Source organism: Terrapene carolina, unplaced genomic scaffold (assembly GCF_002925995.2).
Source record: "Terrapene carolina triunguis isolate 2854851 unplaced genomic scaffold, T_m_triunguis-2.0 Scaffold275, whole genome shotgun sequence".
NCBI lineage: Eukaryota > Metazoa > Chordata > Testudines > Emydidae > Terrapene > Terrapene triunguis.
This window is the reverse complement of record NW_020664626.1, coordinates 804,602-825,076: the sequence shown is the minus strand read 5'-3', so window position 1 is coordinate 825,076 and position 20,475 is coordinate 804,602. Positions and strand designations below refer to the sequence as shown.

At 44.4% G+C, this 20,475-nt stretch overlaps 1 protein-coding gene across 4 annotated transcripts; it reads right to left on the bottom strand.

Annotated features, from left to right (window-relative positions):
• Positions 1-4,384: 4,384 nt before the first annotated feature.
• On the bottom strand, positions 4,385-20,349 carry LOC112116478 (serine/arginine-rich splicing factor 7). 4 transcript variants are annotated; one of them, XM_024213978.1, is made up of 11 exons: positions 20,087-20,349; positions 14,104-14,284; positions 12,529-12,705; positions 11,587-11,661; positions 11,402-11,503; positions 10,469-10,522; positions 10,209-10,264; positions 7,069-7,113; positions 6,470-6,505; positions 5,611-5,645; positions 5,117-5,171 (listed from the first exon to the last, which is right to left on the bottom strand). In XM_024213978.1, the coding sequence occupies exons 1-10, from the start codon at positions 20,112-20,114 to the stop codon at positions 5,641-5,643; spliced, it is 759 nt and encodes a 252-aa protein (XP_024069746.1). In that variant the 5' UTR covers positions 20,115-20,349; the 3' UTR covers positions 5,117-5,171; positions 5,611-5,640. The 4 variants fall into 4 exon arrangements, with proteins under 4 accessions (XP_024069748.1, XP_024069745.1, XP_024069747.1 ...); XM_024213980.2 differs by lacking the exon at positions 10,209-10,264 and having other exon boundaries at positions 4,385-5,171; XM_024213977.1 differs by lacking the exon at positions 5,611-5,645 and having other exon boundaries at positions 5,109-5,171.
• Positions 20,350-20,475: the final 126 nt, after the last annotated feature.

The following is a 20,475-nucleotide window of genomic DNA, read 5'->3' as shown; positions in this document are numbered from 1 at the left end:
ACCAAACCTTCTGCCATTCAAGTGCTAACTAAAACCTCACTTCTGAGACCCCAGAAGTGAACCAAAAATAAATCTACCCACTATTCCTTCCTCTGGGCTGCCCCATGCAGCCCAGCTTCTCTGTATCTGTCTTTTAGGCCTGGTCTACACTAGAAAGTGTTACCTGTGCCTCGGTTAGGGGGTGTGATGTTTTACCAGTACAGTTATACCAGGAAAGGCACTAGTGTGGATGCAGGTAAACCGAATAACACAGATATACTTATTGCCCTCTCATCTAGGTATAAAACAGTCCAACTTACTAGTGTAGAGAAGCCCCCAGAGAAAGAAACACCTTTGTACGGGTAGCTCATACTCGTACAAGTAGGGACTAAAGCCAGGGGGTCTGTGGCCTCCATCCTCAAAGGCATTCAGCTACCTCACTCCCATGGGGAGTTACCTTTGAGGATCTGGGCCTATGTGCAGGACTAAGGCCAGGTCTCCACAACAAGCATTAGCCAGTGTAGCTAGGTTGGATGGGGTGTGAGGTGATTGACTCAGCTGTGTTGGCAGAACCCCCCCTCTAGTTCTACCAGCTGAGCTGCGCTTTGGCTGGTATAGCTCATTTTGCAAGAGGGGGATGGAGTAAGTTATACCAGCAACAGTGCAGTCTTGCCAGCATAAGGTGCACGCACCCCACTAGGCATGTAAAGTACACTGGCTAAGTGTTCCTTGTGCAAATACGGCCTAAGGACCATTCACAAGACTAAGGATCTGCAGGAGCAGTAATTTGCAAGATCAGCTTGACCTTGTGTTGCTTAAATAATAAAAATGGACGTCATCTCAACCCAAGTCCTGGGCTCCGCTGGCAGAAAATTTCTGAGAAGATTTAAATCTGCTCAACTTCATCATTTGAATAGTTAATCTTCCATCTGGTGCTAGTAGCTGATGCAGGACTTTTGCCTACCTAACTGTATAAAGATCTTGCTTATTACTCACTTTCACTGTATTGCTTTTACTTCCTCAATAAAAATGAATTTTCAAGATGACTTGTAGACAAAGAAGGCCCAGTTCCCAAGCTGAAGCCAAGGAGTGGGACGGGGGTATGCGTGCACATAACCTTTCTGGAGCTGATTGTGCTGGCCAGTCCCCTACCCTCAGAGCGCCTCTGGCTACCAATGGCCATCAAGGAACTGTCAGAGCAACTGGGACTCACTGAGGTACAAAGATGCTCCAGCTATGCCTCTAGCACCAGCCCTGGAATGCAGAGGTGACACGCAAGGATCTGCTGATATTGTGGAGATCCTCCCCACTCCAGATCTACCAGTTTGGTGCTGGAGGGAGCAGAGCAAAACCACCCAAATGCAGCCCAGGATCTGACCCAGAGACTACATGATCCATGCAATCTGATCACTGATAATTCTACTGGCACTGTATTCATTTTTTCCCCTTAGATTCACACATTAAGGCCAGAAGGGCTCATTGTGATCATATAGTCTGACCTCCTGTATAACACAGGACTTTCCTTAATTAATTCCTACTTCAAATCCACTAGCTATGGTTGAACTAGGAAAAGATCAAATCTTGATTTAAAAATTTCCAGTGATGGAGAAGCCACCAGATCCTTGGTAGGCTGTTCCAATGGTTAATTACCTTCATTCTTAAAAATGTGAGCCTTATTTCTAGTCTGAATTTGTCTGGCTTCAGCTTCTAGCCCTTGGCTCGTTAGACCTTTGCTAAACTGAAGAGCCCTTTATTAAGTTTCTGTTCCCTACACAGGTCCTTACAGATTGTGATCAAATTGCCCATTAATCTTCTCTTCAGTAAGCTAAACAGATTGAGCATCTTGAGTCGTTCACTATAAGGCATGTTTTTTAATCATTCTCACAGCTCTTCTCTGCTCCCTCTCCAATTTTTGAATATTCTTGAATTGTGGAGACTGGACCTGGACTCAGTCTTCCTGTAGTAGTTACATCAGTGCCAAACACAGTGATAATATAACCTCCCTAAGTCCATAGTTCCCTTTATACATCCAAGGGTCACAGCCCTTTTGGCAACAGTATCATGCTGGGACCTCATGTTCAGCTGATTATCCACTGTGACCCCAAACCTTTGCTTCCTAGGAGACTCCCCCACCTTATAAGCATGGCCTTGGCTCTTTGTTCCTAGATGTATGACTTTAGATTTGGCTATGCTGAAATGCATAGTTTGCTTGTGTCCAGTTTACAAAGCAATCCAGAACGCACTCTATCAATGTCCTCTTCATTATTACTACCAAACCACTCCCCTGTTTTTGTGTCATCTGTCAAATTATCAGTAATGCTTTTTCTTCCAGGTCAGTGATAAAAATAAAGAGCAAAGCACCAAGAACCAATCCCCCCAGGACCCTACTTATTAGCAAGAGAGTTTTCAATCCATTTAATGTGTGCCCTTTTGATTTTGTATCATTCTAACTTAACCACAGTGTTGTACAGTACCGAGTCAACTGTCCTACAAAGTCTAAGTATATTATGTCAACACTATTACCTTTTTCAAGCAGATGGTAGCATGACAGTAATGTAAACTAGCTCACCCAACTCCCTCACACATGGTAAATTCCCACTTAGCCCCTACTTCTAGCTAGAACTGTTGCCTGGTTCTCTCCCACTGAACATTCTCCTCCCAGCTCTAAGCCTGCAGGTTTTCCTGGGCAGCTAGTTTCCTCTTGAACTTGGTCTACATGCACAAGTTGCACTACAAAAAAAAAAAAAAAAAAAAAAAAAAAAAAACCTGTTAAACTAGTGCAGCAAAGCTCTGTGCTGACACGTGTTTCAGTTTAACGGTTTGTCATTCCAGTTTAGGTCAAACCGGTTCCCAACCAGTTAACACCAAACCAGAATCAAGGAGCATCCACACAGGAGTTTGCACAGGTTTAACTAGCTTTAAATTCACACATCTTAAGCTCATGCAACTTTTCATGTACACAAGCCCTTAAACTGCTATGGTGGTTAATAGCAATAACTAGACTGGCATTCCAGCTGCTCACACCACCAGATGCTCTTAAGGTTTTCTACTACTTGCCAGTTTTTGTTTCCAGAAGGGAGGCACTGTATTTCAGCACATCACTGGCCACAGCTCCTTTAGTCTGCGCTGCCCACTCTTTGGGCACTATTGCCCCCTACCAGAGAAGGGGGAACCCTTCCCTTTGGAACAGTCCTGCCCGCATATACCCTGGTTCCTTAAGTACTCCCATGACAGACAGTTAAAACTCTTAAATCCTAAGGAAATGCAGTCCCCGCTGCTCTGTTTTCTATGCTGCTCTGGAGGAGCGGAGAGACAGAAGAGATGTACCAGTACAGTAATTGTAGAGTCTGCATGTTTATTGTGGAGTAGGTTTGTCTTAACAGTACAGAAGAGAAAGAGCTCATTAAATGCAATAGCATCATTCCATGTGGCACTTTTACTAGTTACACTGTAAAACTGCCAGACAATGGACAGTCTATACTGATGAATGTCATCCTAAGCAATGGCTTCTGGGTATATTTGCTGAATTATTCCAGGAGAATCATACAATGTTGTCATTTCCTGCTCCCCATTTTGCAGTCTTGTTTTATGGATATTAGCAGAATATTAATCACAGCATAATTAGTACTGGGAGTGGATGCTTCTGTTGCTAGGCAGCAATGCACTGAACGTATGGAAATCAAACACCAGAAAAATCAAGACTAGACATCAAAGCTAGGAAAGTGGCTAGTACACTTCAGAAATAAAGCTGCCAAGTGTAACATTTTCAGGGTGTGGGGACTACTTAGGGGTTCTAACATCTACCAGACATAAGTGGAGTCTAATGAGAAGTCTGTTATCTGAAAATTATTGGTTATCCAAAATTTGTCTTTTGGTCCAAAAGGTCATTTTGCTATTTTAGGTACTACATTAATAACTTGATGCTTTTACAAGTTGTAAACTTTTAATCTGCCATTAGCCATTTCATTAGGAGCCCAAACAAGTCTGCTCTTTCAAATTCAGTGGATGTTTAGAAAACCCTAACAGTTCTCCTTAAATGTTGAAACTGACATCTAGCTACATTAAATAAAGTAGTCCAGAATAAAAAAAACCCTGGAGATTTGTAATATCTATTAAGAAGGAAGCTGGCAGTCTAACACTATTTTTGCCAATCAGATAAGACGTATGGACAGCCAGGCTCAGTTTCAACACGAAATGCCAGATCCCCATGCAACTCCTGGCTACAGACCAACATGGCTTTAGGGAGTTTCACATAAGATTCATTTTAAGCTCTTCAACCACATATTTGCTGTGTGCACTATAGAGTTTATTTTACCAATATCTAAACAGGTTTTGTCTACCAGCGTACAGGCTGCTTTATGATTGCAACTTGTATTGCAGAACAGTTCTCAGTTTCACTCAGTTTTTCTCAGGTTAGACTAACTGACCATAAATGCGTTGTGTTAGAGAAAGAGCAACATAGCTGCCTTTTCTCTCGGAACATGAACCGTTATTTGAAGGTAACCTGCAGTGCAAATATTGTGCTTGTGCCCTTCTGCTTTGTGATAAGAAAGGCTTTACTTTTTGTAAACAAACTTTAGACATTAGAAATTCATACTCTCTCTACATTGGAAGATCACAATGACTAGAGAGCTCATGTAAATGGTATTACAGGAAGTTATGGCAACTGAGATATCAAGGATTTTTAGTCACGGTTTAAAATTTTGTCATCCATTTAACGTCAATAACAAGTTCACATAACTAGAGACTATTTAAAATAAACTGGGAAGAATCTGATTGGTTTAGGGTAGGCTAATGGTAGCCACCTTTTTTTTTTGTTAAGCAGTAGGGCATCACAAGGAGGTTTTTAGTTAGAAATACACATTTTATTTCAATGAGGCAATAAAAAACGTGTCAATAAAAGAGTCCCACATTTTCAGATCACAGGATGTTAATACATACAACAAAACAAGTTGTGCACTAGTCTACTGATGTGACTTTGCAGAATTTAAATGATCCAGATCCATGTCAATTGTTATCAGATTGAAATACTCTTCTAGAACTAAGCCCTTACCATTTACATCAAAGACACCACAAATCCCTTATAATAATGTAAACAAAATAACGTTCTTCCCAGAAGGTTAACTTTGAAATTTCAGTCCATTCTTACAGGACTTGCACTCCTCCTTCGAGGGCTTCCTGATGGTGAACGACTGAAAGTGAAAAGAAAACCGAAGTCAGTTGGAATAACTTCAATATTCATCTGGAACTGCAGATTCAACACCACTCACCACACCCAGAAAGCCCTTTCCTCCCAGCACTGAGTTTAGTGAGTTAGTTTTTCTTTTAAAACAGATGTTGCAAACATACACTGTTAGACGATAACCTCAAGGATGTAAGAAATCTCAAGTTTGCTATAGAGTCATTAGTCTTTAATTAATAAACAATGCATCTTTAAGATTTGACAGTCTTTTCTAAAGTGTCCAAAAGAATAAGAGGAAGAGAACAGAGTAAGGAGGAAAAGGAAGACTACAAACAAGGTCTCAGTGTGGCATGTTACAAGCTACTCCAGTTCCCATGCACTCCTTCCCTCAGGAGATTTTTACCAAGCTTGGAAGAGTTGTCTCCAAGTGTTCAGAAGAGCATACTTACCCAAGTTAATGGAGAATGGTTATAAATGGCTCAGACTAAAATTGAAAAAACAAGGCTAGTGATTAATTACATAAAAACATACAGAAGTTCTAATAAGAACTGATCTGGGCTACAACAGGAAACTAGAGAATTTCATCGTGCTATTACCATGTAGGAACAGCAGACTGTGCAGCTATTTGTTAAGGTAGAGCCAGCAGCAAGAACGACAGCAGTTTGAGTCCATTGGTGTTTGTTACAAGAAGTCTTTAGTTTGTTTTGTTTCACACATTTAATCTGTTTCCAGCTTTACTCTGAGCCATTTCCATTTCCCACTATCCTTAGTATTATTCAGATTTTTCCTCTGGCTACAAACATCCCTTGAGAAACTGGGTTCAGTCCTTCTGAAAAAGGTTTTAACTGTAAGCCAAAAGTAGCCCATTGCACTTACTACAAAAGAAGTTAGTCTCATTACAGTCACTGGAGTTTTTAAATAGACTGTTTAAAATGGATTCTCCCTGTGATTATTTGCCCAGAAGTTTAATGTGCTTTTGCTTATCCTCTTGCATGGATCTCAGTTCAATGAAACCTTTACAGAGGATGGAAGTCCAACAGAAATAGCCCAAGACAAGCTCTTCATGGCGCACCATGTTCCCACTTTCTTTGGAGCAGTTTACCTCTGGGTGCCTCACTTTAGTAATCAGTGTCATATGCATTAAGGAAGCCCAGTCTCTCCAAAATATTCCTTTTACTGCTTACAGTTAAGTAAAGGAAAAAGTTCCAGTAACTTCAGTGCTGGCAAATGCTGACTTTTCAGTAGTGATGACAGGACACGGTAATATGTGCTACACCCAGCAGTCTTTAGTAGCAAGATTCAACTTACCTTCTCTTTGGAGAGGGGGATCTGGACTTTGATCGGCTGCAAAACAGAAAGAAATACTAAGTGACAACTTAATAAAGTCACATTACATTATAACAAAACAATTTCTCCCATACTTAAAAATAGTGAGAAAATCTCCAGAACCTTAGTCAGCATTTTATATAGGTATCACTGACAACATGTCCAAAATCTTTTACAAGGATTTGTAGGGGCATCAAATTAATCCCCACCATCCCTACTACAGCTGGAGCTAGATATGCCTTTGCAGCAAACCATTTTAGGTGTGTTAAGAACAATATTTAACTGTCACAACAATTCTGTGATATAGGGGTGGAGGAGAGGAACAAGTTTAAGTAAGAGGAATCAGTACTGTGGTGGAAACTAAACAGTTAAAACAAAAAGATGGGGTAGGGAAATCCCCCCTCCCCCATCTCACTAAATATTTATGACCTTTGAAGTAAAAATCCCAACTATTAAAACTTAGCAATAACATCCTTCAAAAACAAGTGAAATACTGGTCCAAGCAAAGGGCTTTGTGAATCATGACGAAGCAATACTGACTTCTAAAAGGTCTAGTGCAGGTTTCAGCATTACATGCTCACCTTTTAGCAGGTGAGCCAGATTTAGATCTACCATGGGACCCAGACCTACAATGGGAGAGAAATAAGGCTCAGCAAGGCACCTGTGGGATGCATGTACAGTGAAGTTACCTAAACCAGTGATAATGAAATTCATACTACATGCCAAGAAAACTGTGGAGGGCTAGTAACTGACAGGCAGAAATCCACCCGTGTGTGTGGCTTTTGCAGTTAAGTTTCAGAAGACAGCTTTTTTTAATTCAGTACCACACATGCTGCAGTCGTCATTCATCAACCTATTCTAGATATTACTTGAGACAGTTCATACGAGTACATTGTCCAATCGAAGCTATGACTAGTATTTTCACAAAAACAATTGAGTGCTGTATTCCAAACTGGCAAGATTCCATTGGGATGGATGTCTTTCACCTAAAAGCCAAGCTGTTTTCAGACAGTACTCTCCTGCAACTTAACCATCATCATTTCAATGTTAACACCTTCACCACTTGAAATCTTCAACCTTGGTTAAGAGTGTCTGCTGAAAGTGTGACCTGTTTTCTAGCTATGGAAAGTTAACTGTTCTGAAAAGACTTCCAAATATGCCAGCTACATTGGAACAAGTTTGAAGTGCACTTCAATGTTACCAATGTTGTCCATGAAAGTAGATGAATTTTCTAGATAGTTTCAAATAATATTTTAGTTTTCCAGTATTCAAGCCTTTCCTCAACTATTTCAGCATTTCATAAGCTTTGATGTTGTCAGGATTGTGATCGCTATGTTTAGGTAAACCTTGAACTATTACATTGAGTTCAGTCAGCAGAACACATCAAGTCATTCAACCACTGCATCCCTTAATGTCCTTTCTGAACCAAGAACTTGGTTTCTTTGAAACAAATACTGCTTTAGCCAAGTGACACTGCTGTACCTCAGTCCTAATATTAATTCTTGTAAGAATCTAGAGCTCTCAATCATCAAAAGTCACTATGCTGGAGAAATTCACAACCTTCCTTCCTTACCAGCTTCATCACACCAAGTGTTGCTCATTTGCTTTTGCATAGAATTTCTTGACACACAAGACAATGAAATTTCAGTCATGTGGCCAATTAGTTTATGAAGATAATGCATGAAGCCTGCTACAGTAAACCATACGCTGAACTTCACCGGGGTTGTCACTTTCAGGTATTTTCAGAAGCAGAAACCTTGAAACGGGGCACCGATATTTATTCTTTACTTAAGCAATCCCCAGTAGTGTCAGCAGTTAGTTTCCGCATTCCATCTCATGTGATGCACATCTTGCAGTGACCGCGGACCACTCCCAGGAGCATGCATCAATACTCATGTAATGAAATATACCAGCATGTTTTCAAGGCAGATATAAGTTGCTCACTCATATTCATTTGTGTTTGAGTCCCCCTAACTATTTCTGCGGTATGGCAACACTTGTGTCATTTTCTTGGCTCAGAAAATCTTTCAACAAAAAGAATTAGCATGAGAGCAGTGCCTCCTTAATATAACCAGCATCCGAAACAAGTTCTCCTAATGTGTGTGATTTTGTGACATTTTAAAACTAGCAGCAGGATGAGAATGTTTACAGCTCTAATGCCAAGCCCTCCCTTTGTTCTTCTGTAAGGAAGCCATGAGAATCATCTGCTTACCATGCACAATGAACAGTATTAATGCTTCACCACTTAACTGCACACTTACAGTGACACAGGTAGGCCATGAATAAGTTTAATGTTAAAATGGGAATTCTAGGTGTAATCCCTTCATCTGAGAACAAAACTGCAGACTCTGAAAAAACAATCCCAGTGCTAAAACTCAGTAGCCAATGGTATGCAGGGTTATCCAAGAGTCTCCCTCGCTGACACGCAAGTTGAGCTTGATTAGTTGTTCTCTGCACATCACTGGCATATGCCAATTAAAGTCTGGGCAGATTCAATGAAGATGAAAAGAATGGCCAAGTGGAGAAGTGAACTTAGAGGAACAAATGTTAAGGCTCACTGTGGCACTTATGAGGTAACAGGCAGAAAGAGCCCACCTTAGCAGCAAGAGAAAGCACACCACACTTCTCCTCCCTCCAGCCTCCCCCACACTAGGCAGGGCTTCTCACCTCACTTCCTCCCGAATCTTACTGCACTCATGTCAGTATTTCTCCTCTCTTATCTGTCACCTCCTCCTTTGGGCCTTCTAGTTAGGATTCACCTCTCCTGCCCCACCACCAAGCAGGGCTCACCCTACTCTTCATCCTCCCCCTCCCCAAGAAAGTTCTCACCCTCTCTCCCACTTGTAACAGGGATCCTGTCTCTTGCCATCACCAGTACTGGGCTCTTCCTCCCCTCTAGGCAGGAGGCTTTCCCACCTACTCCCCCTAGGTGCTGCTTCCCTTTACTTTCTCTAAACACGCCCCACACCCACACCCCACACAGCTGCTGCTAGAAGAAATGGAAGAGATGCAGCGAGGAGAGAGCTCTTCTTTAATTCTGCAGCCTTTCGAGACAGGGAGCAAAACCAACAGATGTAGTCGAGAGCAGAGACTGGAACAGCATCATCCGTAATCCCAAATTTTAGTTCTAACTTTACATAACAGACAGCAGGAGACCTGCTCCACGAAAGCCAGCTTTGTTGTCCATGGCACACCCATGCATGGACTACAGCTTAGATCTACTCATTACAGAAGTATTAATGAGAACTCAGGCATGAAACATTTTACACACAATTCTTTAAATCTGGTTTGAGAAATTTAATTCCATTCTGTACAGAACAATCCTCCACACTATTATGCCACCTTTTAATTTAATTCAGGTACCAGAACTAACAGTTGCTGCCCAGTACCGTTCAGAGATCAGTGTTCAGACAGTCTGAGTCAGCAGTAACCAAGAATTTGGGCACTGGTGAGTCTTTCATGCACTTGTCCTGGTCACGTATCCAGGACACTACAGAATACCAAGAATCTGGCATGGAGAATCCTTGGGAGGGGGATGCTTTAAGTAGCAGCACAAAAGTACGCTTTGACTTCCTGCAGGTTAGAAGCAGGAAGGAATTATGATCTCAAATGGGCAAGGTGCATTTAAGTACTAGGACTTACTTCAGTTTTAGGTGACTTATGTGTTTCTCATACATATTAACTGGCATACATGCATACTAGTCACAACTGGTTTACGTACCGAAGGTTTGCCTATTGTTCACCATCACAGATCTAGACCTAAGGTGTCCTGTAAAACTGCAGGTAAAGTAATAAAATCTATTACAAATAAGACTATGATGTACAATTTTAGAACACTTCATACCCCAAACTTGCTGGAAAAGGAGTTTAGACAGCACCTAGCATTTACTTAGAATTGAAAAAAATTAATGCATTTGCACAAGTTAATTCAGCCTGCAGCTATTAGTTAGTTGCTTTAATCAATTCTGTCAAAGATCTTACCTGCTTCTTGGCCATGTAACGGACCTGGATCTTGATCGTGATCTGGATCTAGATCTAAGTTTGAAAAGAAACTAATAAAAACCAATCCAGCTCCAGGAGAAAGTATTAAGATGATTAAAGTAGCCTGTCAAAGTAGCCTTGTTGCCGATTGGTGCTAAGATAACTTTCAAGATCACAGGACCTACAGGGTGCATAGGACAATCCGAACAGACACCTAGATACAGAGAATAAGGCTATAGCTTTAACCAGGTAGTCCCAAAAGCTCAGTGCTTGCCTACATGGTGGGGTAATGTACTGCACATTAATTTGTCCGTGTAGCCCCTGGTTTTGTTTGAAACAGCACTATGTTAAAGCACACCAGAGAACCTTTAGTGCGCACCAGCAGGGTCTACCCAGACCAATTAACGCACAAACATATTAATGCTCTTTAGAAGTCACACTGCAGTAGTGCACATTTCTGCTCTGTGTAAACAAGCCCTCAGAAAACTCTTTTTACACTATCTACTATCTATTCCACCTCCCACCCTCCTTCCCCTCTGTCAGAGTTGTCTGGCAAGAAGGAACCGAGGATGGGAGGAGCACGCAGCCCCCTTTATGGCGCGATATATCGGCGCCACTCCAGGGCAGTGCTCCCCCACTACGGATACTGCTAAGGGAAAAACTTCCGGTACCAGTGCACGTGGCGAGCACGCACACCTACTGTGGAATAGACAGGAGCAACACATCTCGAAGAACGCCAGTTACGGAACAGGTAACTGTCCTTTCCCCCATAGCTCTTTTAAAGGAATTATAGTTCGGTCTTGAGGGTTGTCAGGCCCTTTTCAAAGAGTCTGCTCTGCAAACACAGAAAGTTACACTTCCCAGAAATATGTTCTGAATCTACCACCTTAATAAAAACATGATCTGGTAATTATTGTGCATAACAACAATTACCTTGATCTTTTTAAAGAACCCGATCGGGACCTGCGGGGTGAGGCTGATCTAGATCTACGAGGAGAGACAGATCTGGATCTGCGAAGGGAAGCTGACCTGGACCTGCAGGGAAAAATTTAAAAATATAATTATGCAATGTTTGACATCTCTTAAAAAAGGGAAGCACAAGACAGCCTGAAACTCACCTCCTACCACGGCTTCGGCTGCGTGACCGAGAATACCTTCTTCCTCTGGACCTTGAATGAGATCTAGACCGTGACCTAATGTTAGGTTAGAAAAAATAAGTATTAGAAAACAACTTTAGCAATTAGCGCACGTGAGCCTCTGCTGAAGTCAAAATTTCAGACAACTAAAAATTAGTGTCTGTCAGTTGGAAAAACTCAGGGCCTATTTGCTTTGAGTATTTTTACTACCTAGAAAAGATGTTAAGCTGAATTACATTTAGAATTACATTATAATATAAAACACTGTAATGTGTATTAAAATAAACCTTGCAAGTTTGCAGGTCGACCCTCTTTGGCCCAAGGTCTAGCAGATCTAGACGATCTAGAAGTATCTATAGCCGATCGCTGCATCTAGGTGTTCTCTTCAATCTAACGACGATCAAACTGACAGCCAAATGAGCCAGGGTGAGGCTTGATTGACGCAAGAAGATTTTTCTAGGTGGGAATGTGGTCAATCTGGTGTTCCTCTTTCTAAACCGGAGGGGGGGGGCCCCAATTGAAAGCCAAATTTACTGTTACGGCGATCACCGTCTCAAATTTTCTGCCCTTTAAAGAATAAGGTGAAGCTAGGTGTAGATGGCTCGAGGGGATCTGGCCTCTTATGCTGATCACCTCAAGGTCTAGGAGGATCTTAATTGTCGGATTTTGCAAGGCGCCTCAGCATGATATCTTAAGGCTCGTGACATTCTGAATCAAGGCGACTGACTCAAACGAAGAAACCTGAAAGGTTTTGACCAGGTTGATTATTAATATATTAACATTTATATGAAATAACAAATTGTAATATATGCCTGTATAATTACAGCATTAAAGTTAAATTAAACTGGCATAACATTCTCTTCTTGGCTAACAACTACAACAGTAACTGGTGAAAAGAACCAATCACTCCTTTCACACACATACCTGCTCCTCCTCCGACGACTATAGCGATGACAGTCATAAGCATAATGACCTTTCTCGCCACATTCGTAACACCGGTCATTGGGATCAAATGGTCGCCGTGCGGGAGGTCTATCATAGCGGGAGCGGCGGGGCATGCCTGTTGACAGCTCAACTCTCACTCGGGAGCCACAAATCACCCTGTAATTTGATATATGCAAAATATCAATTAATAATCTGGTATTTTTCCTTATCTAACGCCTATAAAATAAGAAAGCCAATCTCTAAAGAACCACTAAAATTTGAGAATCCCATTACTGTAAAAGAGCTACATCTTTTAAACCCTGGTCTACAGCTAACACTTAGGTCAACCTAGTTATGTCACTCAGGGGTGTGAAAAATTCTCACCTGAGAGATGTAATTAAGCCTACACAAGCCCTGTTGTAGACGCTAGGGATGTAAAATATTAAACGGTCAAATGGTTAACTGATAAGTATTAGTCTTACCGTTACTATATTGCAGTTAACGTTTAAAACAGATTGCCCTGCTCCCAGGTCCGAGCACACCGTGTGCATTAACAAATCCGGCTCTTCCCTAGCCTCATCCTACTCCCCCCTCAGCGGCAGCGCCCAGGGCAGGACAAGCCGAGCTGCCCTTGCACGGCAATGGCTTGAGAGCCCGGCACAGCGGGGGCCGGGGGCGGTTGGAACGCGTTGTGCTCTTGGGCTATCAACGCCGGCTCCCAAGGCTGGGTGCCTCGCTCCCCACCAGGAGCAAGCACAGCAACCCCAGCCGGGCACATGGCATCCTCCACAGACACGGGCCCCCTGCCTGGGGAGCAGCCCCCACCCCCCGCTGGCCCAGCCCCTCGCGAGACCCCTCACCACCTCGGGAGACTATGCCGAGCCCTGGACACCATCCAGACCCCTACCGTGTGGGCGGCTACTCAGGGCGCCGCTCGCTACTGCCACATGATGCAGGCGCGGCGGGCTGAGGGGCCAGGTGGTGCTGGGCACTAAGTCCGGCGGCTGCCGCTACTAGGGAGGTCTCTCCGCCTCCTGGCCCATGGGGCGACCAGGGAACTGGGCAGCAAGGGGCACGTGACCGGAACTAGCCAAAGTGCCGCAATGCACCGAGGGAGACCAGGCCACGTGACAGGGGAGACTGGTATCGCCATGACACCTCCCAGTCACTTGACAGGTTCTCCCCACCACCATAATACTCCCAGATCACGTGATGGTCTCTCCCTCCCTGCACCTCCCATTGCCATGACAATGCGCAGGAGGGAGTGGTGACGGGGTGCCAACTGGGGATGTAAAATATTAAACCGTTAACCGATATAATTTTAATAGCTTAAACGGGTATTTTTTTAAAATGATATTTACATCCCTAGTAGACACCATGAGGTTTATGGAAGAATTCTACCGTCCGTGTCTCTCGAGGGTTGGATTTACTACAGCGATGGAGATACTCTTTCCATCACTGCTGTAGCAAGTGTCTACACTCCAGTGTGGCGGTGGCAATGCTGCTGTAGCACTTGTAGTGCAGACATACCCTTAGTGAGAAGTTAAGGCCACCAGAAATACAATACATTCGTACTTTCCATCCAAACCTCGAACTGCATCTTCCGCGTCTCGCGGGTCTTCAAACTCCACGAAGGCAAAGCCCGGCGGGTTCCGTGCGATCCACACGGTGCGCAGGGGGCCGTAGTAGCTGAAGGCTCGCTCCAGCTCGCCCTTGCCGGCGCCGGTGCCCAGGTTCCCCACGTACACCTTGGTCTCTGCAAGAGCAAATCACACAATCGTTGAGTGACTGAGTAGCCCCCTCCCCCCGGCCCCGCAGCGTCTCCCCAGTTCAGCAACGCGGCTGGTGTAACATTACAAACTGCTATCATCACAATTCGCTACTGGCAGAAGTTACTGACACCTAGGTGTTCTTTTTTGCTGCCCTGTCACAATTTGCTGTCTCTGCCTTTCCCATACTCCCATCCCAGGTAGCAAATTGTGACAGATGGGGGTAGACCTGTCACAACTTTCTACCTCTCATCTTCCCCGTCCCCGTCAAACTGGGGGGCGCAGAATGTATTCGGGGACAGGGGGGATTGAGAAGCTTTAGGGGGGAAAAAATGACTGCACACATTTTACCCACAGCAATGAACAACTAGCAAAGCTGATTCCTCCAGACATATCAGGTCCTCAGATGGTGCTGTGCATTTTGACGGATTTCTGTTTAGCTTGCACAGCATTATCCAAAGTCGTTGCCATCTGTACATTAATCCGTTTGCTACGATGCGGTGTGCACATTTAATGGAAGGTAGAAGGGATCTCCAGATAGTTGTCTCGAGTGTCCAACCCAGAATGGAATTGCTCTGCTCCAAAAAACAGGTGCACCCAGCACACTAGTAACAACAGTGTGATGCAAGCAAGCGTCTGTCACTTCCAATTTACATGACTGCACTGGATACGTAAATGGCTCTGTTTGAATCAATGCCTTACTGTTTTTATTCTTTAGTGAGAGTTGCATGTTGATTTTTTTTTAGATTGGTATATGTACTTGTGTGTGTGTGTGTGTGGGGGGGTAAATTACTACAGACACAAAGAAGGGGGCATGATCAGGGGTTAGAGCAGTGGCTTTCAACCTTTCCAGACAACTGTACCCCTTTCAGGAGTCTGATTTGTCTTGTGTATCCCCAAGTTTCACCTCACTTAAAAACTATTTGCCTACAAAATCAGACAAAAAATACAAAAGTATCACAGCACACTATTACTGAAATAGTGCTGACTTTCTCATTTTTACCATATAATTATAAAATAAATCAACTGGAATATAAATATTGTACTTACATTTCAGTGTACAGAGCAGTAATAACAAGTCATTGTCTGTATGAAATTTTAGTTAGTGCTTTTTATGTGGCCTGTTGTAAAACTAGGCAAATACCTAGATGAGTTGATGTATCTCCCCCATAATACCTCTGTGTACACCCAGAGGGACGCATACCCCTGGTTGAGAACTACTGGGTTAGAGCACTCAGCTCAGATGTGGGAAACACTATTCAAATCATTTTTCCCGTTCTGCCTGAGGGAGGAATTGAACTTGGGTATACCACATCCAAGGCAAGGGCACTAACCACTAGGCTAGAAGCAATAAGGTAGCTTGTAACCTAATCCAGTAGGCAGCCTCAGAGCACAACTACAGGATAAGGCCCACATGCAAAATAAGCATTGCCTCCCACCATCTTCCCTGGTTTGTGAATTGCTCTGGGGCTTAGGTGGGATATCGGTATCCAGATGCCTAGAGTAAGGCACCAGTGCGCATGCTTAAAGGTAGACACGTAGGCACCTAAGGAACTTTACCCTGAGAATATAGAAACCGAGTGCTTAAAGGGTTTGGCGAGATTTTGGGAATTGCCATGGAACTTAAAATTGGGACAGAGGCATCTAAATCTTTGTGAATCTAGCCCTAAGTGTCTTTATAGAGGAACGAAGAGGACCCAGGAATTACAGGCCAGTCAGCCTAACTTTGATACCTAGAAAGATATTGGAACAAATTATTAAACAGTCAATTGGTTAAAACCTAGAGGATAATAGGGTTATAAGGAATAGCCAGCATGGACCTATCAAGAACAAATCATGCCAAACAAACCTGATTTCCTTCTCTGGCAGGATTACTGTCTAACTGGATGGGGGGAAGCAGTAGACGTGATATATCTTGATTTTAGTAAGGCTTCTGACACAGTCCCACATGACATTCTCATAAGCAAACTACGGAAATATGTTCTAAATGAAACTACTATAAGGTAAGGGCATAACTGGTTAAAGATGATACTCAAAGAATAATTATCAATGGTTCGCTGTCAAATTGGGAGGACATATCTAGTGTGGACCTGCAAAGGTCGATCCGGGGTCCAGTACTATTCAATATTTTCCTTAATTACTTGGATAATGAATTGGAGATTATGCTCATAAAATGTGCTGGTGACACCAAGCTGGGAGGGGTTGCAAGCACTTTGGAGGACAGGAGTAGAATTCAAAATGACCTTGACAAATTGGAGCCAGCAACTGCTGATTAGCCCCACCCACTGCACCTGTGAAAAACACCTGCAGCTTAACTGGTTCATCCTCATAAAAGGAAGAGCAGGAACTGGAGCAGAGGCATTGTAATACCAGCGAGAGGCTAGAACAACTACTCCAAGAAACAAGTAGACAGAAGGCAAACTGTGGGAAATCCTTTTATCACAAAGGCTCTGAGGTAAGAATCAGGAACTTTTGAGCTGATGAACTTATGGGTGTGAGGGATAGACTTGAACTTTAGATCTTGTTTTGTTGAGGAGATTTGAAATAACGGAAAGAAACCACAACTAACCTTGCTAGAAACTACCTCCCTGGGCTCTGAGAAGGTTCCAGGCAGAATTCCCCCAGGGAAGGGGTTAACTGAACAAGTCTATGCCCAACTGGAAGAGGATGCTATAAGACAGTTCCCAAGCCACATTCTATTCATGGATGTTTCTGGCTAGGTGATCAGCTCTGCACATGTGCTAAGAAAAACATCACAATGTTTTAAGTTAGCTGAAAGGATGCAACAAAAATATCATACTGTGTCCTCATACCTTTGTGGGTATCCCAATAATAGACTCATTAGTATTACCATCATAATATAAGAAAGATATTGTTTGTATATGTATGCAGTATTGTTGCAAACTTTCCTGGGATAAGATATGGTTTATAGTGGGGTAGTGAGCAGGTAAAGGCAGAAATTAAAGAGGAATCTTCACAGTTAAAGCACCAAACATGTGAACCAATTGGCTAATTCTAATGGGATAAGAGTCCCACCACTTTAGATGCATTGCTCAGCGATGAGATCACTGTACACCTATGCCACCACTTGCTACATGCACAGCAGGATCTCGCATGATGCTATCAGGCCTTCATTCTCCAGCTCATGAAAGATGTCCTGATCTGCACAGGACAGAAAGGAAGAGCAAGGTCACCTTAAATTTTAACCTTAACATTTCAGTAAGTGGCTTATCAGTCCAAAATTGATACCTGTGAAATAGTGCAAAGGCTTATCTGTAAGTTAAGACAGGTACTCCAGTACTACACTCCTACTCTTTGGATACAAAAAGTGGAATAACCTAGACTAGATCAAATTTAAAAACTGTTCAAAACAAGCCAAGGTCTGATTATTAATAGCGTGTTGGGGAAGGACGCCTGCAATCTTCTTTGGTTGCCCTGACTGCTACTGTCAACACTGGCCGCTTTACTTTTGAATGAAAATGTCCACACGGGGTTTTATGGTGCTGTAACATATGCACATTAATTTCACACCCTCTAGACATTCCCTTAATAAAAGCAGATAAGGAAAATTGAGGGGGACAAAGCCTATTAATTCCTTTAGTTCAAAATGCTTTATCTGGTTTTCCAGGACACCCACAAAAATGGAGAGCTGCAGACATATAGACGCAAGTACCTCTGATGGCAAAGGAGCAGAGCTAGCCACACAATCCGTACAGTGTCTGTCCAGCTATGAATAATGCTTCATTTAACAGGCTAGCCAGAATCAAAGTCTGTGTCCTCACTGTTAAGAAAATGTGGGGTTTTAGATTTGTTTGTTTAAAAACAAACAAACTAACATGGATTAGCTATCCATCTGTAAAAACCTATTGGGAGACAGTGTTCTAATTTAACCGAAAGGCAACCAATACAAAAGAGTAACAGGGTAATTCGTTTTTTAAAAGCCTTCATTTCTGGCAGAAAAGTAAACTTGTCAGAATGAAAAACATCACTGAAATGTAGCATACATAAGGCTATGAAATTAAAATATGCAATCTGAAGTATAAACGATGCAGCAGAAAAAGCAACACTTATGCATGCAACAAATGAAGTAATAAGAGGTCAGTGCATTTCAGCATTTGCAGGATGGGGAATTACTTACAGAAATAAGGATTTTTTTTTAAGTGTTTTCAATAAGGGGAGGGAATCTCACTATTGGATGTCCACAACAGTATTTAATGTTACAGGTATGTACAACTGTTCTAGATACACCTCTACCCCGATATAACACAAATTCGGATATAACATGGTAAAGAAGCGCTCCGGGGGGGCGGGGCTGCGCACTCCAGTGGATCAAAGTAAGTTCGATATAATGCGGTTCAACCTATAACGTGGTAAGATTTTTTTTTTTTTTGGCTTCCAAGGACAGCGTTATATTGGGGTAGAGGTGTATATGAATTCTTTGGATGAGGCAACAGAAAGGTATGAAGCTAGTGTACCCTAATAACTCAAATAAAAAGGCAAATTAAAATAACCCCTATTTTTAATTTCATCACTTTTGTGGGTGTATGACTCATGATGTTTGAATACTTGTTGTCTATCTGGGGGTTGTATACCTATACGTAACTTAAAAAAAAAGTAGAGATTTGCCTTTGAGAATGACTGACTTCATACAGGATAGTAGAGTACTCTGAGGGCCAGGTTTTTGAAAGGTATTTAGGCAACTAGTGGGATTCTCAAAAGCATCTAGGGGCTTTCAACCTTTGCAAATCTGGCCTGTAGTGAATATTGTGGAACCAAGTTCCACACAAGTGTTGATATGAAAAAGCATTAGGGTCCGGGAGAAAGTGACAAAACAGCACCTTGCAAATGCAATCCCCATGGGGGGAGTAAAGGAAAGCGAAGAAGCTGTGACACCAACCCACGAAACCTGTCGGCCTTGATGTCCTATGATCCCCAAGAATAAACGTTGTGCTTTTTTAAAAAAAAAAAAGGTGGGAGGGGGGAATTCCGAGCTAACGGCTCCTGTCAGAACACGAAGCGCTCTGAGAGGGGAGGAGAAATGCTGGTGGCCGTTTCACCAACGAGGATTTGCTCTGACAAGTGTGCCCGAGGGAAGGGAGGCGCTGAGCGCACTGGGTCCCCTTGGGAGGGAGGGAAGGGAAAGGCGGGACATTCCCCGCCGGGGTAGAGCAGAACCCCCCCAGACACGTCGTGTCCCGCTCTGAGGCGCTCTGCGGACAGACGAACCAGGGACCCGCCCCCGGCTCAGGGGGGGGGACGGGACACACACAGACCGTGTCCCGGGTCCGGGCCGCAGGGAGCCCGTGTACGGACCCAGCCCCGGGCCGTGGGGACCCCTCCGCCCTGCTGCCTGGCAGCGCCTCAACCCCCTTAGCGACCCCGACCCCCCCCCCCCGTGCCCTGCCTCCGCCCAGGCCCCGCGCGCCACTGCCCCCTCCCGCAGCCCGGCTGGGCCTGGCCAGGGCCGGCTCGCAGGCGCATGCGCGGTAGCAGCCGGGCGGCGCGTGCCGGTTCGCAGGGCTGGGGCGGCGCCTCTCCCCGGCCGGGGCAAGCAGAGCGAGGCGCTGCGCGCGCCGGCGCTCAGCAGATAGTCCCCGGGCCCCGCCCCCCACTGGGGTGCCGCCTCCATTTCGCTCCTCAGCGCTCCCCCCACCCCTCCCGCAGCCCGGCCCGGCCCCAGCCCCGGCGCGCGCCCCACCTGCGCAAAATGGCGCCGCCCCAGCGAGCCCCGCACAGGCCACTCCCCTGGGCCCCGAGCAGCGGAAAAGCGACGGCGGCCCGGCACCTACCGCCTCCATAGCGCCCGTAGCGAGACATCGTCCCGGCTCCGGCTGCAGCTCCGCACCAGGCCGTTCGCGCGCATGCGCCGGGAGCCCCTGAGAGAGCGACTGCGCATGCGCACGGCACGCTCCTCTCTCCCCCGTTTGTGCGCGCCGGCTGAGGCAAAGCGGGAAGTGGAACCGGACTCCTTGTTGTTCTTGGTTTCTATAGTAACGCGCCGTAGTGCAGTCCGGCCTGTGCTCCAGGGCGGCGGCGCGCGAGCGCCCGGAACTTCCGGCCTGGGGTGTCACGTGCCGCTCAGCAAGGGTGGGGGCCGGGCCCTAGTGCAGCGGGGGAGTTGTGGGGCGGGGCCTATAGCCCCAGAGGGGCGGGGCCCAGGAAGGAGGCGGGGCCTATA

Excerpts from the sequence above, each read along its gene's own strand:
- LOC112116478 (XM_024213977.1), bottom strand. The coding sequence starts at position 20,114 with ATGTCTCGCTACGGGCGCTATGGAGGCG. Across the intron at positions 11,662-12,528 it reads AGTCGTCGGAGGAGGAGCAG|GTCACGGTCTAGATCTCATT; the intron begins GTATGTGTGTGA and ends ACCTAACATTAG. Across the intron at positions 11,504-11,586 it reads AGCCGAAGCCGTGGTAGGAG|GTCCAGGTCAGCTTCCCTTC; the intron begins GTGAGTTTCAGG and ends TTTTCCCTGCAG.